Below are 22245 nucleotides of genomic sequence, written 5' to 3'. Positions count from 1 at the left end.
TTCTTTTCCTCCTCCTGTTTGGTTTCGAAGTTCCAAGCGATATTCTTGTCTCGTTCTTCCTTTATCATTTGAATAGAATATCTTCTTATATTTCATCATTTACTGTTTCCTTCACATTCATTGATTCCCCCGTTCGTTCATTTCGCACTTTGTTCTTTAGTGTTAACTTCTTCAAAACATCATTTCTATTACATTTATTAGGTTTTTCATTCTTCCATTATTTGTCACCCAAGTCTCTGAGCCATATAGTGACTAGCATCCCACTATTGTCCCATTTGCCGCATATAGTCGAGAGTAATTGTCGTTTTATTGTCTTTCCTTTTTTATTTTATTTATTATTATCCAGATTTAGCCATACGGCTCACACTCCATCTAAGGGGAAAATTGACTCATTCCAGATACCTACGGTATCAAAAGAATTGAGCTCTGGTGGGACTCTTTCCGTGTTATCGAGCCCTAGGTGACTTGGTACGCAGGTGTATCTCCCAAAAATTTTCGTACACATCTGACCGTTGTGAGTAGTACAGCTTTCTGCATGGTCTTATACATATGTTCATTTGGACCCAGCTTTTTTATGTTGTCGAGGAGGTTTTTCGGAATGACTCCAGTAGTAGACATAATAATCGGTATTGTATGGGTACTTTGCATTCTCCGTTGTCTTAGATCTTTTCAATTAATTTAGTACGTAGATTATTGTTGTTAGGTATCTCCACATTAATAAAAGTGTTGTTTTTTTTGTTAATTTATTAACTAGTAAGAGATCTGGTCTATTATGTGGCACTGTTTGCAGGGCCGCGTTTAGGTCAAATTAACGCCCTAGGCAATTCTCTAGTAGCCGCCCTTTAAGAATGTACCATTTTTGCGAAAAAAAAATTGTAAGCAGATTTTTTTATTTAAATAAGAATACATAAAATTGTCATTCCAGTTCGATCACATCAGATTTCTTTCTTGATTTTTCTTTGGAAAAATCATCTATAATGTCGTCATAATTTATCGCCTTTGTTACGTCACTTTCTGTGGACAAAATCGACAAATTGTTAAGACGTTCTTGCGTCGTACTTGATCGGAAATTATTTTCATGACTATTTTAAATTCTTGACATTTTCGAAAATGATCTTTCAGCGGACACGTTGGTTGGCAACTGGGAGGCACAAATAAATGCGCAAAGCAATATCAAAATATCATTAAATCCACTCTTCTTTAAATATTTAGATAATATATCAATTATTGGTGAATGGTGATTTTATTGTGGTATCCAAATGAACCTTTATGAATGATGTAGGTATCTATTAGTGCAGTCAGTGAGGGTATTTGGCTCCGAATTCCATCCTACTGCATCAATTTACTTGATATTTTCACTATAAGTAGGGAATAGCTCAAGAAACAAAGTCTACGCTATGTCTTATGATGCTTTTAACTTAGGGGTGGTGCCCACCCGTTCTCGAGGGTGGAAATTTTTTTTATCAAACTAACACCGGAAGTGGCCAGAGAACCTAATTCTAAGCAATAACTGTTTTATAAATTTTTTTGAAACCTCAATACTTTTTGAGTTATTCGTGGTTAAAAATTTGCAATTTTCATTGAAACATGACACTTTTCGGAGACTGTTTTTTTGGGAATACAATAAAAATTGTGCATCTAACGAAAAAAACTATATACAATATTTTTGTAGTTTATAAAAAATCAGAGAGATTCATTTTTTCATAAATCTTCTAGTTTTAATAAAAAAAAAGAGATGGTAGGTGAAAAAAGATTTTTTTTTTGGTGCATGCTCAAATCGGCGTATTCAACTTAAAATAACGGAGAAATTGTCGATTTTAGGGGTATAATGCTACGAATACCTTTTATAGTGCTTGAAAAGACCTTTAAAACGAGAACTGTTAAATGTCGGTTACATTCAAACTAAGCGAGATATGGTGCAAAAAAACTTATGACTAATGTATTTTAAGGAAAAATGAGAAGTATATTTAACCCCTCATCCACCAGAATTTAAATGCATCGTTTTTCTTCTAGAATACCTTCTACTATAGTGTTATTTCTATATTCAAAAGTTGGACGGGTTTAAAATGAATGGTTTTTGAAAAGAATAAGATCAAATTATAGAGCGCATTTTTAAGTTTCCTTAAAAATCTTCCTTTTTCTCCATGTAATTCGAAAGTGAAAAGAGATACGTAAAAACTAGCTTACAAAAATATAGGTTTTCTTTTAGATAACAATTTTATTTTTCTTTCATTACTGTATCTCATTATCATTTTCGAGTTACATGGAGAAAAAGGAAGATTTAAAAAAATATAAAAATGCTCTCTATAATTTGATCTAATTTTTTTCAAAAACCATACATTTTAAACCCGTCCAACTTGTTGAACATAGAAATAACACTATAGTAAAAGGTATTGTAGAAGCAAAACGATGCATTTAAATCTGTTGGATGAGGGGTTAAAATATACATACTTCGCATTTTATCTTAAAATAAAGTAGTCATCCTTTTTTGTTGCACCATATCTCTCTTAGTTTGAATGTAATCGAAATTTAACAGTACGGTCGTTTTAAATGTCTTTTCAGGCAGTACTTACAAAAGATATTGATAGCATTATACCCTTAAAATCGACCATTTCTCTGTTATTAAGTTGAACAGACCCATTTGAGGACGCACAAAAAAAATTGTTTTCACCTACCATATCTCTTTTTATGTTATCACCAGAAGACTTATGAAGGAACGAATCTCTTTGATTTTTCATAAGCTACAAAAATGTTTTATATAGTTTTTTTCGTTAGATGCATAATTTTTAAGGTATTCGCAAAAAACCGTCCGAAAAGGCGACAGTTTTCAATCAAAATGGCAAATTTTCAACTACGAATAACCCAAAAGGATTCAGTTTAAAAAAATTATGGAACAGTGCGCCCGCCGCCTTTGCGGTACTGCCGACGGCCCAATAATCCCTAAATTTTCGACTTCTGTCCTTTTTGTTGAGTTGAAGTTGAATGAATAGTATTAAGAAAATGCAATTTTTTTTCTAGAAATGAATGCCCACTTATATTCTATTGATGGATGTACGATGTATGTATTTAAATGTTATTCGATTTTAATTTTTATATACAAATATTTTTTGTACCGTATTTTTGCCGCCCTTTCATAATTTGCCGCCCTAGGCATATACTGCCTATATTGCCTATGGATAAAGCAGTCCTGACTGTTTGATCTGTGAGTAGAGTGCGGCCCCAGTATAGCTTGTAGTTGTCATTCTCAAGCATACTCTCAGGGACGTATTGATAATATGGGAGATGGTCCATTTGCAGAAGTCCAAGCTTGATTGCTATCTCTTGATGAAGGATCTTTCCTACTGAGTCATGCCGTTCCTTGTATTCAGTTGCAGCAAATGTCTATCAGTCCCTGTAAGATGTTGGATGGTTTCTTGGGCTTGACATCCATATCGGTATTTGTCGTTTTGAACCTGAGGGTCTTTGACAATTATTTATTATATTTAATATTTATTATTACAGTTGCTCTATTTTCATCCCCAGAGCCGTGCGGTACATATTTTCAATATGATGCGCAAGTCTTCGAAATGCCGCCCCTTAATAATACTGTTGAAACTTAAGTTTTATTTTTTTTTAAGAAACTACCTACACAAAATGAACGAAAACTTTTATTTTAAAAACAAAACATAGTTTAAATTAAATGAAATATGTATTAACACTACAATAAGTGGGTAGGCTCAAAATTTGCCTGCAATGCTTTTTAAATGCATTCATTTTTTTTTCAAATCCAGAAAAAACTAATTAGTATTTTTGAAAAACTTAAACGCGCAGATTGAAAGATTACATTATTACCGAGGGCCAAAAATCACTGAAAATCTCTATATTGTTTATTTGAATAAATTACAGGGTGAAAAAAAAAAGAGAAAATTGAGCGTAATTTCCAATATTTTATTCAAAAAAAACCTCTTGTTTATTCTAAGGACTTTCGGCCCTCGGTAATAATGTAATCTTTCAATCTGCGTGTTTATGTTTTTCAAAAATATTTAGGTAAGTATTAGTTTTTTCAGGATTCGAAAAAAAGTGAATGCATTTAAAAAGCATTGCAAGCAAATTATTCTGCGCCTATACTCTTAAGTAACATTTACAAAAATGTTACTTGTTATGTTACCCTTCTGACTTTAATTTTTGGCAAGCTCGTCAATCAAATTGTTGTAGTCTAGTGGGGATAGATAGGTGTATCAGCTAATGAGAATTCTAATGAAATAAGAAATAAGTGCTAAATTTTTTAATTTTTTTGTCTTATGGAGCTTCGTAAATAGTTTTTAATTTTGAAAAACTTGTTTTTCCACTAGCTACAGAGACAGAGAGTGTTAATAAAATTCTTAATTTACAACTACATTTGGGTATAAAAAATCAGGTCATTTTGGCACAAATAGTTCAAAACCTCTAAAGGTTTAATGGAGTATATCATTATATCATCTGATTTTCTTTTCTTTTTCTATTGAAAGTATTGAATGAAGATTCATACAATATTTTTCTAGTGTTTCATCATTTCCCGTTTAAAAATATCATATAAAAATTTAAAATTTTTATTATGAGTTTCTAGAAGCGAAAATCGATTAATCAAAGAATTAACAGCAATGTCTAAAATATAGATGAACAAATTTATTTTAAATTTAGCTTCATTTGTTAAGAGCTCGTCCACAGATTTTTCGTAGTCAAATAAACGCTTTTTCCTCCTGGCTCGAATTTCATTTTCAGCTGGAAATTTGGAACTTATATCAAAATTTTCTGCAATTTCATTAAATTTTCATTTATTTGGTCATTAGTAATATTGTCTGTAACGTTTCAGTTTTCTATAGCTTCTGACAACATTTTTACACAATCTGACATTTTTTTATTTTACTGATTTTGCCGCCCCCCTGGTGTTGCCGCCTGATGCGACTGCCTCTCCGCATCATAGCACGGCACGGCCCTGTTCATCCCCTTTAGTGTATTTCTTATTTAGTTTTAAGATATCTATGCAACTTATGTTATTATGGGTACCTAATCTCTCTGAAGTTTATAATTTTGTTTTTATGTTATGTTTTTAAAGGACATTTTATAGGATTCACAAAATTGTCGCAAAACTAAACTTCGCACAATTTTTAAACAATCATCCAGAAAATTGATATTTATGTAATTCAAACAATGTTAATAAAACTATTAATCTAATTTCGAGATTTTTACACATCAAGTTCTGTTGTACACTATTCTGAAATTTTACTGCAGCTCCATCTTGAGGCTAATGTCAAAACATAAATATATATAACAAAGCTTGCAGATTTCGATCTCGCCAACATTTCGAAACTATAATTTTACTGCTTAGAAAATTGTAACTCTAAGATATTGATTTATTCAATCCATGGAAATACAATAAAACAAGTAGATATTATTTGTTCTGTAATTGTGTAAACCAAAGTTATATGAGATGTCGTGAAACAATTAGCAGGTTCTCATTGTCGACCTTAGTGGAGCATTTGACGCTATACACAATGTCTGTTACTGCTAAACCTGTATGAACGGTGAATACGATGCAGTTTATTGCTGAATTAAATTATGTATTTGTGGCAGGCCACGGACTCGGACAGTTGTGCTTATATTAGTTGTTGTTTTGTCAGAAATTAAGAGGATTAAGAGAGGGGTGAGATATGAGGTAATATGTAATTCATACCAACCATACATACTATAATAAAAATAATATAAACAGTACCTACATACTACAGTGTTATGAATCACTGAAAAATCCATAATCCACAGTAGATTGGTTGCGCAGTTTAAATTTTTCTCTCTGGTATACAGGGTGAGCCACGCTCAACGGGACGGAGCCTACCGGGGAAACGGCTAAAGATATTAAAAATTCCTTCCGTAGGAATGCGTAGGTTAGTACCGGCTACAAATTAAAATTTGTAAAATATATACAGGGTGTCCCAATTTAGCGTAATGATATAAAGTTATATATTTTTAAATGGAACAACCTATATTTCACTTTAATTTTGAATTCTACTGAACAAAATAATGTTATTTTATTCAACATTCCCTATACCTATTCTTGACAGAGTTCGATTTATTTGGGTTTTTCTGAAAATGTACTATTCGCGAAATTAATTATTTACACATTATCGCATGGATTTTAATTAACGTATTTTTGTCACTTAATTGTCAACTGTCCATGCTTTACATCAGAATATTTACCATTTGAAACTAATCTACAGAGTGTTCGCAATCTGAAGTGTCAATGCTGTACAATATTTTGTATAATTACTTTCTTAACTTAAATGGGAGACCCTGTATTTTACTTTAATTTTGAATTCTAATCAAAAAAATAATATTACTCTATTAAACAATCCCTATACCTATTTTCGATAATTTTCGATTTATTTGCGATTTTTTGAAAATGCACTATTCTTGAAATTAATTAATTACACTTTATTACATAAAGTTAAACAAAACACACTGGAAAAAAATAATTTACATTAAATGTTCAAAATGGTGTCAATTTTCTTCAATACATAACCTCACTCTGTGTTCAAAATTTTGTTTTACTTTTCTTAACATTTCTGGAGTAACTGTTGCAAACGCATTACGAATACGCGTTTTCATGTCTTCCGCAGTGGTAGGTGGAGTTTGATAAACCAAACTTTTAATATATCCCCAAAAAAAGTACATTGATGTTAACCCAGGTGATCTAGGAGGCCAATTGACAGCACCACCCCTACCTATCCACTTTCCGGGAGATTTTCTGTCGAAATATTCTCTAACATTACGCGTGTAATGTGCTGGAGTACCGTCTAGCTGCAGAAACATTGTTCTTCTGATATTTAAAGGGATATTTTGCAAAAGTATGACTGTATGACTGCAAAAGTATAACTGATTGAATAACTTCTAATTCGGTATTTTCATCTTCAGTTATGGGATTTATCAATTTTGGTTTAGTATAAACAACACTGCCAGTTTCACGAAACCTTGTTAAGACTCTTTCAAATACTTCTTTACGAGGATGACGTTTTAAGGGAAATCTCTCAGCATAGACTCTTGATGTTAACAAACTGTTTTGATCACATTCACCATGTATTAAAATCATATTTACTCGGTCTTCAATTGAATAATCTGCCATTTCTATTAATTGAGAGCAATATAGTTAATAGTGTGACTATTAGTTTGACAGCTAGGTACCTTTTGTTTTTTCATGGCATTCTTTATAATGTATAATGAGCTATGTAATTAACGACATTTAGTGTTCCAGGTAACATAATGCAAATAGATCTGAAGATACTAGATATTAATATAAAATGTTATAATAGTTTGATTGTAATAATTGTTACAGCATTCAAATATAGGGTATTTTGTTTAAGTTAGAACTTTATGTACCTAATAAAGTATAATTAATTAATTTCTAGAATAGTGCATTTTCAAAAAAATGCAAATAAATCGAAAATTATCAAAGATAGGTATAGGGATTGTTTAATAAAGTAATATTATTTTTTTGATTAGAATTCAAAATTAAAGTAAAATACAGGGTGTCCCATTTAAGTTAGGAAAGTAATTATACAAAATATTGTACAGCATTGACACTTCAGATTGCGAACACTCTGTAGATTGGTTTCAAATGGTAATTATTCTGATGTAAAGCATGAACAGTTGACAATTAACTAACAAAAAGACGTTAATTAAAATTCATGCGATAATGTGTAATTAATTAATTTCGCGAATAGTACATTTTCAGAAAAACCCAAATAAATCGAAATCTGTCAAAAATAGGTATAGGGAATGTTGAACAAAATAACATTATTTTGTTCAGTAGAATTCAAAATTAAAGTAAAATATAGGTTGTTCCATTTAAAAATATATAACTTTATATCATTACGCTAAATTGGGACACCCTGTATATATTTCACAAATTTTAATTTGTAGCCGGTACTGACCTACGTATTCCTACGGAAGGAATTTTTAATATCTTTAGCCGTTTCCCAGGTAGGCTCCGTCCCGTTGAGCGTGGCTCACCCTGTATATTAGAAGGCGGAACTTAATAAATGTAGAGTCGATAGTCCTAATTCTGCTTTTACATTCCTAACTGCGTGTTTTAAAGCTAAGTTGAATTACAAATGGGGAAAGTGGATCTTACCCGTTTCGGTTTGAAACTCATCTGATGTACCTCTGCTGCCAAATCTGATATGGGTATATGAATTCTGCACACACATCTAGGCTAATCCCACCAGCTTTCTGGGTACTCCCATTTCCACCATTAAATTCCACACCAGGGTAAAGAAAGGAGATGAACGAATTAATAAAAGCGAAACACATTCAGAAGGAAACATGGGCAGACTACTTCCGATCTCTATTTGCTAAAGGCGACGATAATGAACCACCAACACCTGAAGTTACGACAAACGAAGAAATAAACATCGAGGAGGGAGAGGTAAAGGAAGCATTAAGAAAATTAAAAAATAGAAAATCCCCAGGAGAGGGACATAGAATATAGAATATCGAACGAACTCCTAAAGTACGGAGGACAAGATCTAACTAAACAACTATTAAAAATAATAGAACAAAACAGAATACCACAAAAATGGAGATCAAGCATTTTAATATCTCTCTTCAAAAAAGGAGACAAATCAGACCCGGAGAACTACAGAGGGATTAACTTATTAAACACAGCATTAAAATTAACAACAAAAGTGATAACAAACAAATTAAATGAAATTATAACATTAGCAGAAGAACAACAAGATTTTAGATCGGAAAAGTCATGCACTGATGCTATATTTATAATGAGGCAAGTTCAAGAGAAATCGTTGGAATACAACAAACCGGCATATTTATGTTTCGTGGACCTTAAGAAAGCATTTGACAGGGTCACATTAAAGGACGTTATCCTTTTGTTATACTCGAGAGAGGTACCTCTGGGAATAATTAAAACGATAGAAAACATCTACCAGAACAACACAATAAAAGTAAAAGTGGAAGATGAACTAACTGACCCAATTGAAGCCGGCAATGGGATAAGACAGGGGGATTCCTTGAGTCCTTTATTGTTCAACCTGATCATGGACGAAATAATAAAAAAGTAAGAACTAAAAAAGGATACCAAATGGGAGAAAAACAACTTAAAAATAATCTGCTATGCGGACGATGCAATACTAATATCCCAAAGTGAAGATGATTTACAACGTATGCTGCACCAATTCAACATAATCGCCAGAAAATTTAACATGTTAATTTCCTCAAAAAAGACAAAATGCATGGTTATAATAGCAGATCCAACAATATGTAAATTGGAGCTGGAAGGTCAGATAATAGAACAAGTGATGGAGTTTAAATACCTAGGCATCACAATACAGCAAACAGAGCCGCAGGTTGCCTGAATGACACAATATGGAGAAATAATAATATCGGAAAAGAAATGAAAGGCAGAATTTACAAAACAGTCATCAGACCAATAATGAGATACGCGGCATAAACACGACCCGACACAGAGAGGACAAAAAGATTGCTCGAAAGAGCGGAGATGAAAACCCTTCGAAAAATCGATGGTACGACTCTATGGGACAGAGCTAGAAATACAGATATACGACGGAGATGCAAGGTGGATAACATTAATAACTGGGTAAGAAACAGAAGAATAGAATGGAATGACCACATAAGCCGAATGACAACAAATAGGGTAGTCAGGACAGCGAGAGACGGTTCCCTAATAGGAAGACGATCAGTGGGAAGACCACGAAAACGATGGAATGACAACTTACTAGAGGCACATTGAAAAAAACAGACTGAGTCATGTCTATACAAAAAGAAGAAGGAGAAGAAGAAGAAGAAGAAGAAGAAGAAGAAACTCTACACCGTATTCCTGTTTACAGGATCATACACTTGCTTGAAATCTATGCAAATTTGATGTATGTACATCTTTGTTGTATTCTTAACTATTGTCTAAAATTGAGTGCAAGATAAAGATCTAGTCTTTTGTTGACCTTTCCGATCGGAAGCCATACTGGTAATCATCGATTATTTCTTCTGTTTACGGAATTAATCTTCGAAGTGACATAACTTTGTAGGTTATTTGAATTAATGATATTCATGTTAATATAATGATCAAGGGAAAGAGGACTAGGAAAAAAAATACTATCGTGGCTCAGAAACATTCGACAATGGACAGGGCTAAATTTTGAACAGCTAATACGAACAGCTGAAGACAGAGAAGAGTTTGCAATTATAGTAGCCAACCTCCATTGAGGAGAGGGCACTTTAAGAAGAAGACGTTTCGTTTTCAAGCTTATTCTTTACTGACAATCATAATTTTTGTTTTTGAAGTTATACTTCTTTAGGCAAGAGGGTGAATTTTAATTTTATTGGGCGCCTGCGCACACCGACAGTATGGTATTAGTCGGTCAAACGTTATACGTGATCTGATTGGGTGTTAAAATCATCTGTCAATCATTGTTCAATATGGAGATTATGGATAAACAAATGTTGTGTATATTAGTTGTTTTTTTTAGTTATTGTTGTGTATATTAGTTGTGTATATTAGAGTTTTTAGTGTTGTGATGGCAGAGAAAAAGCAAGTTTATAATTATAGTGACTTTTTAAATAGTTTTTGAAAGCGACAGGTACGTAATAATTGTAAATGTTTCAGTATCCTCATAAAAAAATACATAGGTACCTACCAATTTGGAAAATTTAAAATGAACCTACCAAAATAGTATGTAATGCTATGATTTACATAATTTGATTACTATCAAAATTTCTACCAATATTCACCTAATATATTGTTATTCCACAAAATATTCCTTTAATTCCACAAAAATCGAACTAATTTAATTAAATTCATAAAAGTAATAAACAACTGTCAAAAGTTTATGGTGTAAACGTTGAGTTGGTGTCTATTCCCACATGACTGATACGCGAATGTGGCGCAATGGGAAAGCACTTTGATTTTCGATCGGCGGGATCGACGGGAAGCGGGTTCGATCCTCAATGCAAGTTACTATTTTTTTTATTTTTTTTTATATATTTTATGATTGTAAGTATATTATTACATAATTTTTTTCAGAAAATACGCATTTAGTTAAAATTTTTGGCAACAATTATTGTTCAGAAATCATTTCTTTGTGGCATTTTTCAATGTGTTTGTGTGTGTTTTATTCTTTTATTTTTTAAATGTTCGGTATTGTTTTAATAAATTTTTTTAGAAAATAGTAAGTATTAAAATTAGTTTAATATTCAAATTAAATATAAATAAACTGTTTAAAGTATATTGATTTCGTTGAAAGCATATAATAGAAGTATAACTTCTTACTTGCGTACAAAGTACACACATTCTTTGTTTTTGTGTTCAGAGTCATTCCATACCTCTAGCAGGCCTGCGTAGTGCTATCAACCAAAATTTGTAGCCCTTCTCTGCTGTCCGCAAGGAGTATTGTATCGTCTGCATATCTGAGATTATTCACTAGTGTTCCGTTAATTGATATGCCTTCATTGATGTCTTCTAGTGTCTCTTTAAACATCTCTTCTTAGCACATATTAAAAAGTACAGGGGATAGTACACACCCTTGTCGTACTACTCTTCCTATTGGAATCTCTTTAGATTTTTGTTGGTCTACTCGAATTATGGCTTTCTGATATCGGTATAAAGGGCCTAGCCGGGTAAGATGATGAAAAATGCCCCCAACTCGATTCGAATTCTATATAGGTCACCGTTTAGCACATATAGAGAAATTCACTTTCTGAAATGTTTAGCCCCCTAGGTGGTCACGTGACCCACCTAGAGCCTAATTACGATTTTTATGTTTTTATTTTTTATCTCAGCCACATCGAGAGCTAGCGAAAAACTTTAAATAAAAAAGTTGTAGGTTTCAAAAAGTTCTGTCCGAAAAAATGTTTTTTTTTAATTTTTGGCAGGAAATTTAAATTTAAGGATGATTTTAAAATTTTAAATGAGTATAAAAAAATAACTAAGACATTCGTCTTCACGAAAAAAATTTATAACGTGTATTTCAGCATAACGTATCACCCTGAATTTTTTCAGTTTTTTAAAATTGGTGAAACGTACTTTTAAAAATAAAAAACAGCATTTTTTTGGTTTTTCTTTCGCTTTTTGATACAATTTTATACATGGTGTTTAAAAAAGGTAACAACGTCACTAGAATAGATAAAAAACTGAAAAACAATTGGGGTTTGCTTAATAAAAACTGTTTGTAATGCCATCCATTTTCAAGATACAGGGCGTTGAAGAAAACAAAATTTTACACAGTTTTTACAATTTTGCCGAAACTACTGGCAACATTGTAATAAAATTTGGCAGGTTTTAAGAGGTAGTTATTGTGTATTTTTTGACATACAATTAAGAATTTTATATTCATCATTGGCGCGCATACGGGTAATGGTCTGAGCTTTTTAAAGAAAAAAAGATAGTACGTCACTGACATATTTCAAATTAACAATCATTTTTGAATTCTTCGTTGCATTTGTGACAAAAAATTTATCTTCGCTTTTTTTCATACGACGCGCCGTTCTCATGCAAAAAATAAAATATCTTAATACTTCCAAAGTATTGGAATTAAGTTTTTAAGGATGTACGAGTTACGAGTATAATGTAGATTGACTAGATTGAATAGAAACTTACCATAGTAGTTCGAATACTTTGTAAGGGTTAAGATGTTTTATTTGCATAAAAATGGAGCGTCGTATGAAAAAATGGGAAGACAGATTTTTGTCACAAATGGAACGAGGAATTTAAAAATGATTGTTAATTTGAAATATGTCAGTGGCGTACTATCTTTCTTTTGTTTAAAAAGTTCAGACCATTACCCGTATGCGCGGCAATGATGAATATAAAATTCTTAATTGTATATCAAAAAATGCACAATAAATACCACCTAAAACCTGCCAAGTTTTATTACAATGTTGTCAGTAGTTTCGGCAAAATCGTAAAAAATGTGTAAAATTTTGTTTTCTTCAACGCCCTGTATCTTGAAAATACATGGCATTACAAAAATTTTTTATTAAGCAAACCCCAATTGTTTTTCAGTTTTTTATCTATACTAGTGACGGTGTTACCTTTTTTTAAACACCATGTATAAAATTGTATCAAAAAGCGAAAAAAAAAACAAAAAAATGCGGTTTTTAATTTTTAAAAGTACGTTTGACCAATTTTAAAAATCTGAAAAAATTCAGGGTGAAACCTTATGCAAAAATACACGTTATATTTTTTTTTCGTGGAAACAAATGTGTTAGTTATTTTTTTATACTCATTTAAAATTTTAAAATCGTCCTAAAATTTAAATTTCCCGCCAAAATTTAAAAAAAAAATTGGACAGAACTTTTTGAAACTTACAACTTTTTTATTTAAAGTATTTCGCTAGCTCTTGATGCGGCTGAGATAATAAATAAAAACATAAAAAGCCTAGGTAATTAGAATCTAGGTGGGTCACGTGACCACCTAGGGGGCTAAAAATTTCAAAAAGTGAGTTTCTCTATATGTGCTAAACAGTGACCTATATAGAATTCGAATCGAGTTGGGGGAATTTTTCATCATCTTACCCGGCTAGGCATTTTGTAATGAATCTCACAACCTGATTATCTATTTCTGTATTCCGTAGATGTTTGTAAGCCTTCTGTATTGTATTTTGTCGAAGGCGTTCTCAAATTTGACCAGACATATGAATACGTCACAGTTGATACCTCGACACCGCTTTATGAGTGTTATAGTAAATAATGCTTTATGAGTAAATAATTCCTCTCTAATGCCAAAGCCTTTCCTAAATCCCAGTTTAACAGTTTTTTTAAATACTCTCTCCTCATTGTTGGAGTATGTCAAGTTCTTCTTGACATATTAAAGTAGACGATAAAGCTGAAGTTATAAGTTATCTTTTACAGCTTTGCATGTGTTATATCGGTAAATTTACAATTTCTCCCCCGCAGAAAGATAATTAACCTCATTGAAAACATGCTGACAAACAGAGCCTTCCACGTTATAATTGGAAAGGAGGCAAGTAGACAGATGAAACTTAACAATGGCCTTCCACAGGGTTCTGTCCTTGCCCCTTTACTTTTTAGCCTCTATATTGCTGACACGCCTGAAACCGAATCTCGGAAGTTTATATATGCTGACGATTGGACCCTTGCAACAAGACACCAATCTTTAGAAACTACAGAAATCACTCTCACGAATGACCTATCCGTCCTCAGCGAATACCTTAAGAAATGGAGACTACAACCAAGTACTACAAAAACTGAAGTATCAGCTTTTCATCTCAACAACAAGCTGGCAAACAGAAAATTGCGAGTGTATTTTAATAACACGTTGTTGAAATATAATATAATATAAATACCCGAAATACCTTGTGACTGCGGCGCTGCAAGACAGACGATCAGACATATTGTTCAGGACTGCCCACGCAGAGCTTATGCAGGCGACCCTATAGACTTTGTAATGGCAACCGACGGGTCAATCTAATACATAAAAAACTGGGCATCTGTTTGTGATGCATTGTATAATGCATAAATCTAAATATATTCTGTGATGTACTTAAGCCATACGCTAAATAAATAAATACAATTCACATGTTTTATAACTGTGTCTTTTTAGAACTATTCAATATAAAATAACAAATAGAACTTTAAGTACCTGTAGGGATATCTCAAAAGATAAGTTTGCGTATTATCGGGCATCGATATTCGAATATTGGGTAAGTCTCGCCAATCTGCTCCTGGATAAGTCGGTATATGTGAGATCCTAGCCTCGACTAGAGCCGACATTTCTTTGCTAACGTGATCTCTAACTAGGACGTTATTGTCGCATCTCAACATCCTTTGATAATGTGTCTCTGGATCGCAGTCGTAAGGCAATTCGGTTTTAGAAGAACGGTTTTTAATGGACGGCAAATCAGATATGGCATCTCTTACAGTTATTGTTCGATATGGGGCTGAGTCTGTCCATTCACATTCTAAAACAACAGTGTAAATATGTAATACAGTCGAAGCCGCTTATTGGAATAGCCTTCGTGCCAAGCAAAAATATTCTTATAACCGGGATATTCTAATAATAGTACATACTATGTTAATATGTATATGTACCTACATAATATATGGTTTTAGGTCTTTTTATGTCAATAATACAATAGCGTAATGTATTGTTATGATCTGCTTCTTATTAATTTTATATTAATTATTATTTATCTGATTAATTATTTAATTGTCGCAAATCATACATAAAAAAACAATAAAAAAATCTCAGGGTGCCTTTTTATAATCTTTAAAAAAATGTCTAAATAATCTTAAGTTATACTTATCTTCTCTCGTGGGTTCAGTATCTCTTAGTTGATCCTAATCGGGGTAAAATAGGGAAAAGAAATAAAGCCAAATATAAAATAAACATACAGAATTGTCTTTTATTTATCAAAATCAATACTCGAAAAATCTATCAAATCTAAAAACCTGTGGACACAGATGTCCGAATGAAATTTTCACCACTTAAATTTATTCTATTTAAAACAAAAACAATTTTTCGGTTTGTTTCCGATGACTTTGGTACAACAAAATAAACAAAACCAAATTGTATTCGCAAGATTAGCTATACTTCCTATTTACTTTTTGAAATATTGGAATTTTAATTCCTACTCTTTTTACTCAAAATTTTAGTTTCCGAAACATAAAAATATCTTTCACATAAGTTGACTGACCTTTTGCTTCATTCACTCTGATGTCTTCTCGTGACCCAAAACAGCTCTCCCTCGTTGACTATGTTAAAGGCTACTCATCAAAGCCCTCTCCGTTCTCCAGCTTCAAAACTATCAGCATACCAGCACCAATTCTCCAACAAACCGGGCCTCTTTTGACACGTACTCGATTCAAACAAAACTCCAAAAATTCTCTGCTCTCTTTCTCACAATAATACAGAATCAAAGAGGTATTTCGTCTCAATTTGATCTGTCTCTCGTTCCACTTTTCAACACTATTCTCCACTATCAAACAACCACTGGTACTTGCTAACTACTTATCCACCAAAACGTCGACCGCTCCTCTGCGCTGCCAAATAACATACTGACTTCTTTTTCAAACTGTCTCAATCATTCAAACTACCTTTCCCCTTCCAACTTGCCAAGAATCAGAAACAATCTTTTCCATTCGACAAACAAACAGTCATTTTCAAAATTATTCAGATCATCCTAATTACTTTCGGGGAACCCTACAAACATTTACTCGGGTTGAAACAAAGATATTAAAATTCCAAACTTTCTTTTAAACCACTTTCCCAGAAAGTGATAATTACATCTACCTGTGGATTCTATAGTTTCCGTAGTAAACAATCTTTTTCCATTATAAACCTAAATACATCGTCCCTTTCACTTTAATTATTCACAAAAGTCTTTAATGGTTCATCGGAAAACTCATTAAAAAAAGAAATCCACTGACATCCAAACTAAATTCTAATAAATATTTACAGATCAATATACAGGGTGTATCAAATTTATGTGCCCGCGTTATTTAAAAAAAAATTAGTTTAATTTTCATTTTGCCTTTGATTGATAAATTGCAAACACAATAGTATTTATTAAGAAACCAAATTACATTATATTTTGTGGATGCATACAGTAATTAATATGAAATGTATGCAATATACAGATTATGTAAATATTTTCGTATTAAAATACATAATATACTTAATAATTATAAAAATTAGAAAAATTTACAATGGTTTTGCCATCCCGAAAATGTTTTATAACTTTACAAGCGACTAGGATGGGCGAACTGTTTCTTAAAAATTTTATAACAGGCAACTGGGTGGCAATATATATAGTTTCTAGATAAAGGAAATTATTTTATGACTGAATTTGTTGGTAAACGATTAAATTGGTACTCATAACAACGCAATAAAATATTTATTACCTATCTGACAAACTCAAATAATATAAATAAAACAGCACTACAGGCCTTCGAAGCACTTGGCGAGAAATTATAATACAAGACCTAATTTAAATTTTTAGGAAATTTTTAGTAAATATTTATTCGTTGACCTGAAAAATATTACCAATAAACGGATAAATTTATTAAGGAGTAAATTTATATTCCATAAACCGGGATATTCCTATAACCGGTACTCTAATAAGCGGGTTCGACTGTACAAAATGTTGCTTTTTAAAATTAACTAAGCTCGTCCTAACATTAAATTTAATATAGGACTACAATCTTTCAGTTCTCTGTTTTGAGTTTTCTATTACCAGACTAAACGGCCTATTCAACTATTAAATAGAAAACATACTTAGACTGATCATGTCATACACTGTTCTTCTAATCACCAAATGTCACAAAGATTAGCAGCTTTTCCGATTCATTCATTGATTAATCTATTTTAAAATTACAATAAAGAACTAACCTGCATCAATAAATAAATCGCAGCCAACAACTCCTGTTCTTCAATAATCAACTTTTCGTAGATATTCTAATACTTCCATTATTATTTTCCACTACACTTAGTGATTTTTTATTTATTTGTAAAAAGAAGGCTCAGAAAACAGTGGCAATTAACAAGATCACCCCAGAGAAAAACTGACCTTAAAGAAGCACAAGAAGAAATTGATAATGGCGGAACAATGCAATTTTCCAGCAATAGTTACAAAATCTAGATGCAACCCAAACTACTGACTATTCGTTATGAAAGACTATAAGGACCTTACGATGGCAGAACTATTCAATCCCGCAACTAAAAAAATAAACAGGAAAATGGGCGAAAATTACACTAAAAAGAACCAAAACATTTGCGACACACCTTAAAAAAGTTTTTATGCCAACTGACAGTATGCTCACTACAAACTGAAGAGAGTATTTTAGTACCAGCAAAACCTTATCAACTAGCACTTTCTGAAAAAATAATCACAAAACAATGAAGTAAAAAATATACAACACAACATTGGTAAATTTAAGGTCCCAGGAGACGACCTTATTACTGGAAAAATTCTTCAGCAACTATCAGAGAAAGGCTTCCAATTTCTAACACAGTTATTTGAAATTGGCACCGATAATAATTCTACTTAAGCCAGGAATAGAAGCAGAAAATGCACAGCCCTACCGTCCCCTTAATCTTCTTCCAGTGGTCTCCAAAGTTGTTGAGAAGCTGACACTTAGGTACTAGACCAATGCCTATACCAGAAAAAAAAAAACTAATACCATCAACTATTTTAAAACAACCAGTCTTTTAAATTTGTGTTGATAAATCCATCTATATTCTATTAACTCATAAACAAGTTTTGCATTTACAACATTTCTCAGCATTTGATATCACAACCCCTATTTAGTTGTCTCATCTTTATTTCAGCCAGCTTTATCAGCCATCATTTGTGTTGGGTCACAAATATTAATTATCTATTTCCAATACAAACTACAAAGGTACACGACAATTAGACCGAAATCATTAGACCGAAAGCAGTAGACCGAACTCATTAGACCGAAAAGCACTTTACCGAAACCTCAATAGACCGAACAGCATTAGACCGAAATGGTAAATAAATTTAAAAATTTGCAGTAAATTATGCTAAGATTTTGTATAACTGTCGTTTTGTTTATTGTATTTTTTTGTATTATTTTATATATAGACTGTGTAAATTGTTACTCTGTAAAGTCTGATATGAAATAATTTTCATCCGTTAAACAAATTAGTGAAGGTAAAAATAAATTAAGAGTAGAGTGACGTTAACACCATTTTAACTGTTTATAATAACCATCCAAATAACATTTAGTTGTAATTACATTAGTCTTATCTCTTTTACTGCGACAAGTAAAAAGAACTGCTTTTCGGTCTTCTGCTGTTCGGTCTAGTGAGGTTTCGGTAAAGTGCTTTTCGGTCTAATGAGTTCGGTCTACTGCTTTCGGTCTAATGATTTCGGTCTCTCTACAGTAAACCACTATAAAGCATACCTTCTGTATTTTGGTTTGCCTATCTTTGCTCCATCAATTCAAGTACACCTCATTGATGATTGCGGGTTTTCAAATTCGCCCCCTTTTTACATCTTAGATAATTTATTTTCACTAACTCTTGTATTTTTATAATTTTAGCTGTTATCATTGCTTGTACCATAAACAACTTTAAATTTAGTGGCTGCGTAACCAACATTTCAAAAAAATTTAAAGTTTCATTAACAATTGTTGTCCTGACATCAGCCAAACTTTTTTGTTTTGAACAAAACAGCTTTTGAAGTTTCATCTCTTAGTTGCCTGTCACCTCTTGTAACATAATGACCTAATTGTTACCTATTGACCCACTTACCACGTGTGGGAGCCATATGTTGCCCTAGGGCCGTAGACATAGGAATTGTATCCATCCTTTGGATTTTGCCATGTTTGCATCTATATAAGACTTTTAGTCTGTTTTTGAAAGGCTTTGACCTTTTGTATTTTTTGGTTAGCTCACCATGTTCTTAAGTATAACCAAACTTTGCTTTTACCTTGGTCATCATTTTAACTTTAACATTTTGCTTTAATTAATATGGTTATATGTACTTATTTTAGGTAACACTGATGATGCTCTTGTTACAGAGCGAAAACGTTTTACTTCTATGTTCGTAGCCCTATAGGGGCTTTTTAAACTAATATAGATACCTTTTACCAAGCCAAAATTTTTTTATTAAATTTTACTAATATTATCATCACACCAATTTAGGTCCATAAAACAACATTCAACAGTATAATAAGAACTTAGAGTTATAGGCTTTTTAAACTAATATAGATACCTTTTACCAAGCCAAAATTTTTTTATTAAATTTTACTAATATTATCATCACACCAATTTAGGTCCATAAAACAACATTCAACAGTACAATAAGAACTTAGAGTTATATGGAGAATCAATGAAGAGTTTGAAAATAATAGGTACTGCTCAGTGGTATTCCTGTACATAAGCCAGGCATTTGATAAAGTCTGGCATAATGCAAATTAAAACAGAATTTACCAACAAATTACTATATATTACTATTGTATTAGTTTTGTTCTGAAGCTATTTTCTTGTGGCATTTTTACAATTTTAACTATTTAGAATGGGAAATAAGCCACAATATTATTAAAAAATGATTTTTATTAACGTTTCGACGCCCAAATCGGGTGCCGTTGTCAAAATACAAAATACTATTAATATAAACAAAAATGTTGTTGCTTAGTAAAAAAAAATTCTTCTAATAATTTATTTAATTTGACTCATTTATATCGGCAATTCAGATACATATGATACATTTTAAAGTAGAAGACTTTAAAATGATATTGCCAATATTTATGAGTTGCGTTCCTGGGACGACTTTACTGAAAGATAGTTCATTCGATTACATGAAATCAACCCCAACTCAAGAATATCCGTCACAAAAAAATCATAGCATGTGATCTGTCTTTAAAAAGACAACCACATGCAACGGTGACATTAAAATTCTCGCGTTAGAGATCTCATAGTAAATCATGAGGGAAAACCAGGAAAAACCTCGTGATACTATCCCGACATCGTAAGTATTTGGTCTTACATTTAATTTACTCTCAAAATTAATACCAAATTCTGACTTTACTATAATTTTGTTTAAATTATAAATAATATCAATAATACATGGGTATATAAGTAATACTAAAATATAAAATATGTACTAACTCGACTATTGACTTACTAATTGTGGTATTAATGTTGTTCTGAAGCTATTTTCTTGTGGCATTTTTACAATTTTAACTATTTAGAATGGGAAATAAGCCACAATATTATTAAAAAATAATTTTTATTAACGTTTCGACGCCCAAATCGGGTGCCGTTGTCAAAATACAAAATACTATTAATATAAACAAAAATGTTGTTGCTTAGTAAAAAAAAATTCTTCTAATAATTTATTTAATTTGACTCATTTATATCGGCAATTCAGATACATATGATACATTTTAAAGTAGAAGACTTTAAAATGATATTGCCAATATTTATGAGTTGCGTTCCTGGGACGACTTTACTGAAAGATAGTTCATTCGATTACATGAAATCAACCCCAACTCAAGAATATCCGTCACAAAAAAATCATAGCATGTGATCTGTCTTTAAAAAGACAACCACATGCAACCTTGACATTAAAATTCTCGCGTTAGAGATCTCATAGTAAATCACGAGGGAAAACCAGGAAAAACCTCGTGATACTATCCCGACATCGTAAGTATTTGGTCTTACATTTAATTTACTCTCAAAATTAATACCAAATTCTGACTTTACTATAATTTTGTTTAAATTATAAATAATATCAATAATACATGGGTATATAAGTAATACTAAAATATAAAATATGTACTAACTCGACTATTGACTTACTAATTGTGGTATTAATGTTGTTCTGAAGCTATTTTCTTGTGGCATTTTTACAATTTTAACTATTTAGAATGGGAAATAAGGCGTTAAAATAAATAAGAAATAAATAAGAAATAAGATTTGGGCGTCGAAACGTTAATAAAAATCATTTTTTAATAATATTGTGGCTTATTTCCCATTCTAAATAGTTAAAATTGTAAAAATGCCACAAGAAAATAGCTTCAGAACAACATTAAGAAACCGGTATGGGCCTAGCGTGTGTCAAAATTTTAGGAAATTGGAAACCTTCTACGAGAAACTGGCACACTGTCAAAATTCTATCAAATTCTTAAAACGATGTAGAGATAACAACTTAATACCGAAGGGCTTGAGGTTACGGCCAGCATACTCAAGCAGAAGACTCCAAAATATTCTACATAGAGCCAGTTTGTCAATGATCCGGGAAAGGTTACAATTTCACAGGTCAAATTTATTTTTTATTGAACAAGACATCGTAAGTATTAAAGATTTGCTTTTCGGAATGATATCAAATTCTGATTTTGATCGAATTATTTTTAGTTTACACATAATTTATCAAAATTCATATCAGAAACAAAGAAATATACATTTAAATAAATTTAATATTCTTTTAGAACAAAATAGTATACATACTTTTGATAACCTAAATAGAAATAATGACATATTAGCGACAGTTGTCAATCTATCAAATAGACAGTTAAATACAACGGAGAATTTGGTATTGTCAAAGGGTTTAAACTATGCTGTTACTCATCCATCTATTCCAAAATTAGACATAATTAGTTCAGTGGAAAAAATATCACAGTGTTTACCAACTCATGAAAAAGAACAGTATAGGGTACTATGTAAACTTGAATTGGAAAAGACAAATCAAATTGAACAGAACATCAGTAAAGAGGAAA

General features: G+C 31.8%; 1 protein-coding gene across 1 annotated transcript in view; it reads right to left on the bottom strand.

Annotated features, from left to right (window-relative positions):
* LOC114338604 (DNA (cytosine-5)-methyltransferase PliMCI-like) overlaps window positions 1–22245 on the bottom strand; it is a 135324-nt gene that overhangs the window by 11016 nt on the left and 102063 nt on the right. The window contains exon 15 of the mRNA XM_050662953.1: window positions 14642–14960. Coding sequence (XP_050518910.1) covers window positions 14642–14960 — 319 coding nt within the window. The remainder of the gene's footprint in view (window positions 1–14641; window positions 14961–22245) is intronic.

Source organism: Diabrotica virgifera, chromosome 10, assembly GCF_917563875.1.
Source record: "Diabrotica virgifera virgifera chromosome 10, PGI_DIABVI_V3a".
Taxonomy (NCBI): domain Eukaryota; kingdom Metazoa; phylum Arthropoda; class Insecta; order Coleoptera; family Chrysomelidae; genus Diabrotica; species Diabrotica virgifera.
This window is presented reverse-complemented; position numbering and strand designations above follow the sequence as displayed.